This window comes from Telopea speciosissima, chromosome 4 (genome assembly GCF_018873765.1).
Source record: "Telopea speciosissima isolate NSW1024214 ecotype Mountain lineage chromosome 4, Tspe_v1, whole genome shotgun sequence".
In the NCBI taxonomy this organism is placed as follows: Eukaryota; Viridiplantae; Streptophyta; class Magnoliopsida; order Proteales; family Proteaceae; genus Telopea; species Telopea speciosissima.
The window spans coordinates 29,949,171-29,959,080 of NC_057919.1; the positions used below are offsets into that span (position 1 = coordinate 29,949,171).

Sequence of the window (9,910 nt, forward strand, 5' to 3'; positions counted from 1 at the left end):
CACAAACATAACCTTAGCATTTTGTTTTGGTGATGTTCACTTGACTTGCTTCATAAAAACTGAAAACCAAGTTCCCTTTTGTTACTTTCAAAATGATGAATTGGTTCTATTATTTTTTTTTTAATTCATATTTATTTATGCATTTCACATTGACAAACAATTGGTTGGTCAAAGTGCAGATGACAGCAAATGCTTTGTCAGAGAGCTCAGATGAGTGCCTTGCAAATGGTATGGACTCATTTGTATCCAAGCCTGTTACCTTTCAAAAGTTGAAAGAATGTCTTCAACAATATTTACAATCTTAAATCCTGTAAATGTAAAGCATGTGAAAAAAGTGAATATAGTCTAGGAAGGTTTTGTAATCAGTGTATCATGTGCCTTTGTTTTTTTGTTCTTATGCCAATTAGTATTTCCTCTTAAATAGTTTGTCATTAATTCATTCTTTCTGGGAGCTGCCTCATGACCTCATCTCTTATGTTTTTCTGGAAAATTTCTTCCCAGTATACCAGGAATACAATCTCAAAGAAATGCAGGAATCACAGGCAAGTAATTATGAAACTAAGTTGACAATTGGCAAATTCTACAGAGGCAAAAACTAGAATCAATTGCCTACATCACAGACCATACCCTTTGATTGCTAGTTGCTTCACTTTCTTTTCAATCCTCAATCCTAGAATGTGAAGGAACCCACTAATATCTGCAATCCAACTCAATCCATGCTGTTTGGAGTGAACTAGTCACAAAATGAACAAATTGATTACACTTATCTGTCTCTCCTCCCCCCCCCCCCCTTACCTTATCTTTTAACATCAAATCAAAATTATTAACAGACCAATACTAATCTAAATTATTTGAGTTTACATGGTCCAAATTGAAAATGTAAAATTAAATAGGAAAAAAGAACTGTGGGTGAGCATGCATGCTGCGTCTAGACACAGAAGGGGTTGAAATCAGTGCCCTGCCCCCCCCCCCCATGAAAGGCGGAAATGCTTACCCTTTTGATGCTTCGACGTGTGCTTTCATTGGCCATGCTACCCCCACAGAGAACTCTTCCCCAATTAAATATAAGAAAGGAGATTGTCTACTCCGAACACTTCGAATATTTTGTGGCCTGCCTTCTATTTATATAAATCTATTCCATAGAAATTGTATTTCTAAGAATACAAAACCTAATTACAAACTGGAAAAAAAAAAAAAAAAAAAAAAACTAATATAAAAGAAAGTAAACTCAAACTCAACTTACACCACGACAGGGATATTCAACTCCTAATACATCTTAACATATTTGATTGTACAGGACCAAGTAATGAAATTTCTAATCATGAAGGAAATACCAATAGCATGACAAAAAAGGCTAAGTCTCTAATGTGGGGCACACAAATGCCATATGTCATCCTTTAAAATGATCAAGACCCGTATGATGGGTCCCACCTTAGAGATTATACAACAAATGATTCTTAACCATTTCTGTTGGACATTTTGAAATTGTATGAAGGATTCTTGATCATCAAAACAAATTTTTGGTGAAAAAGGATTTTCTTTGAATCATGCATTTATGCTGAATTTTGTATATTCTTTGGGATGGGACCCACCAAACAAACAGTGGGTCCTAGAGTTGGGACTGGCGTTGCATCTCTAAGATTTGACTACTGGATGATTGTAGGAATTAGGCAATTTTGAGCAGCTTACTAGGTTGAAAGGCCTCTAAAGATATAAATAGGGGGAGATCTTGAAAGGGAAACGAAAGTGGAAAATAAATCAAATTAAAGAATACTAACTGCAATGGGTGAATGGAAATGGTAAGCAAATATTCCATATATGAGATTCCTAGTATGCAACTCCATTCTAGGTTTTCTAGATCTTCTTGGTCACAGAAGAGATTTTATATATATTTTTTAAGCAATGTGGATTCTATTTATGAAATAAATGCAATCCTCCAACATTATTTATTATTATTGTAAGAAGACAGATCGATGCAACCCGTTGGAGAAATCATTCAATCTCAAAACGAATACACAAGGTTTCGATCGTACCCTAAAACTTCACAAATGCAAAGTCTCCACACGATCTTACGTCAGCGGGGTTTTCTCAAAACCTTGATCACTCACTTAAATTGGTAAAGATGTGAGAGAGAGACCACGATTTTTCTGAGTTGCACACCCTAGGGTTTGGCTATGTATCTGTATATATAGCTTGACCCGTTGCATGTAGGGTTTTGGTAATTTCCAAAATTACCCTTGAGCTTTTCTATTAGGAATCAATATCAAATGATCCTTTTTTTTACTAACAATCTCTTCCATCATAAATGAGATGTTATGTCATATAAGGATCCAAAAAGCTCAATCACGAAAAAGGATTCATGACCCAAAGCGTTGTACGTATGGGTTGAACTTAAAGGAAAGGAATTCCACCTAGCATGCCACATGTCATAATTAAACTGCATTCATGATGCCAAGTATATGTAACAATCAATACCTAAAGAAAGTAGTAAATACACACATCAATCCCCTCACTGGAAATGGTTCACTACAAGGGATGTGTAAAATACTGTCAAGTCACCAATGAATCGAAATGTCATTTCAGAGATTCCATAAACCTAAATGGCCAAGAAGAAAACATTTTCAAAAAGTTTGAGAAAATAGATAATAATTTATATATACTTTCAAAAACATTTCAAACACTTTAAGAAAATGTCACCGGATCCAGATTTAAGTCCAATCAATTATAGACAATCTCCTCTCTTTGATATTCTCCCAAAAATAATGAGCAATGGATTCCATGTTGAGCATATTTTTTGAATCAAACACTATGAATCCAGTATACTGATATCTATTCAGGGAGACATCAACCGTTGGTATACCAAAACACACAGTGCATGTCTGCATCGATAAGGACCCCTTAGGTCAAAGGACTAATCATTAACCACTTAAAATGTATGTTCTAGGTCCTGGAAGCCTGTTTGAGCACATAGATGCACCTCAATATTCTCCACACTTGTTTTCTTTCTTTGGAGAAGCAAAACCCTCTGGGTGATGCATATATATATATGACCTTATCTAAAGGTCCATTAAGGAAAGCGGTCTGAACATCCATCTATCATATCTCATAGTCATAGAGTTCAGCAATCGATAATAAAATCCTAATGGATTTATTCATTGTCACTCGTGAGAAGGTCTCATCATAGTCTATATCATCTTTCTTAGTATAGTCATTCGTCACCAATCTTACTTTTAAACGTTTCACATTACCATTCGCGCCTCTCTTCCTCTTGAACATCCACTTGCTTTCTATGGGCTTAACACCTTGAGGTGGATCCTCTAAAGTACAAAAAAAATTGGAATGCATGGAATCAATCTCAAAGCGCACAGCTTCCAACCATTTCATGAAATCAACATCCTTCAGAGCCTCAGAGTAAGTGTAGGGATCCGACTCTAAAGAGTCAGATACCATGTGGTACTCTTTCACTTTTTATCTTGTTTAGTAAGAAGACTCAAACGAGTTGGAGGCCTGATGATCCTCCTATTGCGTCAAGGCTCATGGATTGTCGTTCTTCAGTGAGAATGTCTACTGGAGGTCTAAAAGGTTCTTGATCATTAGACACCTCTTTTACAGCCACTAGATCTGATTTACAGACAATCACATCCTCTTCAAGAAATGTCGCGTGTTTACTTACTATGATCTTCTGATCAACCGGGTCATAGAATTATAAACCAATGGTTATTTTAGGGTACCCTAGAAATTAGCATCCATCTATATGTGATTCCAACTTGTTTGTTCGCTACTTTCGAATATGTGCAATGCCACCTCATACACTAATATATTGTAGACTAGTCTTGCTCCGATATCACAACAAAGGGCATTTTGGGTACAAATTTTATTGGAAAACTGTTCAAGATATAGATGGCGGTCTCCAAAGCAAAATCCTAAAATGATAAAGATAGCTCTAAATAGCTAAACATAGATCGAACCATATATAATAGGGTTCGATCGCATCTCTCTGAAGAAATCGTTTTGTTGAGGTGTTTCTAAGGTAATCAACTAATATGTAATCCCAGCTTCTTTCAAGTAGTCCCTGAACACACATGATAAGTTACTCTCCTCATGATCTTGTTTTAGGCACCTTGATACACTTACCTAATTGTTTTTCAATCTTAGCTTGAAATTCTTTAAACTTTTTAAACTTTTCTAATTTACGGTGCATTAGCGCTATATCAGAGTGTATTAGTTCCAACAAATCTTCGGTCTTCTTATTCTTGTTAGAAAAAGGCTTCTTGGTCATTTTTCCTTGCAAATAGGATTCATATATTGGATAAGGTTTAGTAAATGATGGACTTTTAGAAAGTCTGAAAGCATATTAGAAAATTCATTTGCATTTAAAACAGGTTTCAAGAGATACTATCTATTATCTAAAAAGCTAGTTAAAATTAAAGAATCATTCACCTTAATAGATAACTTAGTTCATAACTATATATATCCATCCATAACAAGATTTGAAACGAAAACAATATTCCTCCTACAAGTAGGAACATAAAAACAATATCTTAAAATTAAAATCTCCAACAGTCTCTGCAATGGCCTCAGTTCTGGTATCCATCCTGAGATGAACCTCATCCTTACTCAGTCTTCTTGTCAGCCTGAACCCCTACAACATATTACAAATATGGGTGATAGAATCAGAGTCCACCAACAAAGATATAGATGGTTCTTCTCACAAATTAGATTCATAAAGGGCAAAGGTTTCAAAAATACCTTCTTATAGCTTCTTCTTCAAAGATGCCAGGTAAACTCGACAATTCTTTTTCGAATGTCCGTCCTTTTTGCAATAGAAATAAGGTCCCTTTTCAAGTTTCATGCCCTTCTCAATTAAATAAGACAATTATTTAAGAATTTAGAACATGACCAGATTAAATACATATCAATCGTCATCATTCAATCATTCTCAATGTAGCTCATTTATCACACATACAAGCAGATCAATATCATCACCACACTCATGATGGGATAGCCTCACAATGTCATCAAATTTCGATTATCTCGTTTATACCTCAATGCCACCTCATTTCTACCTTATGCCATCTTCATGTGGCCTCCATGTTGAATTTCCACTCCTCCTCCCCCACTAAGTGATATCAACTCCGTATTCTCCACTCTTTCTCCCCCGCCAAGTGAGGTACGCCATAAACACACATTCTCATTTTCACATGATCATCTCCATTCACTCACCCCTCCTTCCCCTGCTAGGTAAGTTTTTTTACTCACATTATCACATTCACAAATTTACAACAATTTTTCAAGATTCATATTTCATAATTAATCATTCACAAGTTATCATTTCATCATTATTTAACAAATCACATTGACCATACATACAATCGCTATTGCATTACATATTTACTTCATATGCACACCCACATTATCATCATTAAGTCAAACATTCATAAAATACAGTACAACCATTACTCATTCATACATAATAATATACCCAATCATATCACTGGAAGAAATTGATCCCAAGTTGGATTACTCCCAAGGTTTCTGACCTCACGTCACATGTACTCAAACAATCCACCAAAACATATGCCATTACTCTTGGAGGGACCCTGGTTCCCAACCCATTGGCTTCATCCAAGAAAAATAGACAAAACAAGTCAAACAAGGCTAACTGAACTCGCTGGATGGCAATCCGGATTGCTTGCCGGACTCGCCAGATGCCGATCCGGATGATTCTGTTTCCAAAATTGAAAATAGGCTTTATTCACTGAATCAACTGATGAGCTATCCGGACTCGCCGATCTGTTTTCCGAACTCGACGGATGGTTGGGAAAAACAGCCCCAGAGGCCTTCTCAACCAATAATTTTTAGGGATTTCCACGGATTCCCACCTCCAAACCCCAAATCATGAGAAATGTAAATATAACCACTAAGATTCACACCCTAAGTGTGCTAGAACATAAATCATGGAAGAAAAATAGCTCAAACAATGATTTGAGTGATTTTACATTGGTTTCCATACTTTACCAAACCCTAACTCGAAAATCCTTCAACCTACTTCCAATCTTTTCAATCTAAGGCTGCAATAAGATGAAATGTATACTAAATCATTCCACAAACACAATCAATCAAGCCCTAAACCTCTAGCTTAAGAACCAAAAGGGTTTGTGTGAAGTTTTACCTATTTCTCCCTCCCAAGTGACAAGTGTTTGAAGATAAGTAGCTCAAACTGTTCCTTGGAGTGATAGGAATCTTTCTCCGTCAGCGATCCATGCTCAAAACCCCTTCTCTTCCATGAAACTTGCCTTGACTATGTAGGGTTTCTTTCTCTCTCTCTCTCTCTCTCTCTCTCTCTCTCTCTTAAATGGTCTAACATAAAGTCACTATTTGAACCACGGTCCATTGCCAAACCCACTTAAATCAACCTCCACCGGTCCAATTCAAGTGAACCGGATTTACGCTTCAACCCCATCCAAGGAAATCTCTCTAATCTGTCAATATTTTATAATTCTCAAAATTGATAATTTATTATTATTATCCTTCTATTTCACCATAGTATATATATATATACAAAATTTATCTCATTTAAATGATGGGACTGAGGTTCTAAAATAATGTCTCGTACATTATTATAAAAAATCCACAACATAGACGGATAAATTACAAAACTATCCTCAGCATACAATTCATCACAAGCATATATTAAAACCATCAAATGAGGCATATAAACATATATACAATATAACAACCACAACTATTTGTGAGAATTAAATATAATGAGTGTTATGACTAACTTTTGATACTCATGACCCCTCAAAGCCTGTACAACTGTCTGAAAGCATAAATCTCTTTGCTCCTTGGACTCCTACAGGGCATTAAACATATGATCAAATTTTGGGGTATTACAGCTGTTTGTCTCTATACCTAAGAGGTCCTTACTATTACCGTTGTGCATTGTACGTCTGTGATATACCAAAGGTTGATACCTACAGTGGCTATATATCAATGCGCTTGATGTATACTGTTCCATTGTGGATGGAAGAGATGCTTAACAAGATATCCACTTCTCGAAAGGGAGAACATCGTAAGAGAGTTATTTGATAATATTGGATGAAGATTCTGATACCGATGGTAGTGTTGTAAATTATGTACAACGTGTTTTTAAAATATTATTATAAATAAATAATTATATTTTAAAATATTTTTATATCTAATCACTAGTTAAGACTCTCTGATATTCACCATTTGACGAATTAGGGCTTTTGGCAGTGTCTATTTCCATACACGTATGTCAGTGATGTGATGTTGATAAGTAGAGAAATAATGCAAGTTTTTATCAACAAATGATTAAATTGTTACATCTCACATGGATTGTCCTTTTGTGTCATAATAGACAAGTTATACAATTTCCCTTTTTTTTATCACACCACTTGGTTCGATCACAACCGTGGGCTTTAAAGAGGCACGGTTATAAATATTATGATTATGAGAAACCCTACTTACTCTTATGAATTGAGAATTTAGATTTGAATGAGGATGACAGAGATTGGAAGAGAATGTCTCTTTTCCATTAGGGTTTCTCCATTGAATGAGCTTTCGCTCGGTGACAGGTTCAATGATGTATCCCAGTGAAGGATTTATCTTTGTGAATTTCAAGGTAACCTTAACCCCTCTCTGTTGTTTGATTGGCACCTTTAACGCATGCAAGGAGGCGTTTCCAACAACAATTTTTTATTTGAAACTCTGCATCCCCAACAAGCACATCATAACGTTTGCTAGCCTCCAACAAATGTGGAAATAAGTGCAATACTTCACATGCCATGTTTGCAACCCCACCAACCCCCACTAACCCCACCTTTTAGTTTTACAAATAGAACCCAATTCACCAAATGGATTTACCTGTACAATTAGAACCTCATCTTACCAAATGAAGAGGTATAGATTTTATCAGAAGTTGAAACCCTATTTGAGACAGGTTTGAAGAATTTCAATTCATGAGTTTCTTATTAATTTGCAAATAGGAAATTATCAGCGCCACCCTTTGACGTTTGTCTATATTTTAAGGTACACCCATTAAGTACCATAATGTCAACGCCACCCCTTGCTTTACCAAACTAATTCCACCTAGACCCCCTACCGTTAGTTAAGAATTGTAAAATGGTGATGTCAACTGCTTAATATTTTTTAAAAGACAATTCTGCCCTTCATAGTGGGTGAAGTATCTAATATACCCTTTCAATTAAGACACCCACATACCCTTCTTCTTCTTCCTCACACTCAGCCAGCGACCTTGGAGAGCAGAAGTTAGTTTGGTGTGCAGACATGTCCATCGAGATTGAGCCATGGAAAACCCAAAAGTAAATTTTCATTGCTTAGTTCTACGAAATCGCTTCTTGTAATTCAAACCTCTATTCATCCAACAAGTGGCCCCTTTTATAATAAAACAAAGGTCTTCTTCAACCTCTCTTCCAAAAAGCAAATCCTGCAGCACCCTTCATATGTTTCTTTCTTTTTTCGTTTTTTTTAATGTTCCTGAAATTGCAGGTCTTCATCTTCTTCATGCTATTTTGATATTGTTTTTTTCTTTTTTGTAATTTCTATCTTGCAAATTGGGGACCCTGCACAAACACAAACAGAAGAAGAATTTTTTTATGCGATTGTAGCACTTGTGGCAGGGTTGGGGTATTCGATTATAGTATTTTTTTTTTTTTTTTTTCACCTTCACCCTACTCTCTCTCTCTCTCTCACTCACAAGTTTCAATTTTCTCTCTATTACCATATGAGTTTTTATACTAATCTAGTGACAAGGATAATTGAGATAATTGATTCTTTCTTATCTATAACTTGATCTTAGGAATTATTTTGGGTGATTGACCCATGTAATCTCTTGTATATATTGTCATCTCCATATCAATGGAAAGTAACCTATTCCATTCAAATCTCATATCTTTAGTGTCTTTGCCACATACGATTCTAACATGGTATCAGCCTAATAGGATTTTGGGCATATTTTTCAAATTTCTCTCCACCATGCCTGACGACGCTGCATCTTCCCATGAATGTACAGGGTCACCCATTTCGACCTTAGGGCCCACGTTGTCTGCTGACCAGATTCAACAACTTCTAGCATTGCTCCCTGTTGGTAATTCCCATCCCCTCTAACATGTTGCAGGTAAGATTTGTATTAATTCTTTATTTGGCACCGCCCCATGGATCATCGATTCTGGGGCAATCGATCACATTTGTTCAGATTTGAACCTTTTTTCTCAAGTTTCAATTCCTCCTAATGCATTACCCATTACCTTGCCTAATGGCACACACACACACCGGTTGCCAAGATTGGTACTGTTCGTTTATCTTTCTCTATAACTCTTGAGAATGTCCTCTATGTTCCAAGTTTCAATTATAATTTGCTTTCCATTCCTAAGTTCACCTCTAATACTTCTGAGGTACTAATTTCTCAATTTTCTTGTACTTTTCAGGACCCACGTTCGAAGACGATTATTGCGAGGGGTAAACGACAAGGAGATCTTTATTTCTTGGACAGTCACAGTCCTTCCGTTGCTGTTGTTGATCACTCCACATTTGACCTTTGGCATTGTCGCCTGAGTCACCCTGGTTCTTCAGTTTTACCATCTTTAAAACTTTTGGACTCTAATATTATTTTTCATAAGGATTGTTCATGTACTGTTTGCCCTTTGGCCAAACAATCACGTTTACCATTTTCAAGTAGTTTTATTTCCACTAAATCTTGTTTTGACATGATACACTTTGACGTTTGGGGACCGTATAGGACTCCAACCTTATCTGGGGCACGTTATTTTTCAACAATTGTCGATGACTTTTCTAGATCGACTTGGGTTTATCTTATGCAAAACAAGGCTGAAGTTCCCCTATTGGTTCAATCCTTTTTTTCCAT

The 9,910-nt window shown here is 36.1% G+C and overlaps 1 protein-coding gene across 2 annotated transcripts in view; it reads left to right on the forward strand.

Annotated features, from left to right (window-relative positions):
* LOC122657371 (histidine kinase 5-like) overlaps positions 1–4,236 on the forward strand; it is a 35,814-nt gene extending 31,578 nt beyond the window's left edge. For both annotated transcript variants that reach the window (XM_043852054.1, XM_043852055.1), the window contains 2 exons: positions 180–382; positions 4,226–4,236. In XM_043852054.1, coding sequence (XP_043707989.1) covers positions 180–305 — 126 coding nt within the window. In that variant the 3' untranslated portion in view covers positions 306–382; positions 4,226–4,236. The remainder of the gene's footprint in view (positions 1–179; positions 383–4,225) is intronic.
* The last annotated feature ends 5,674 nt before the right edge of the window (positions 4,237–9,910 follow it).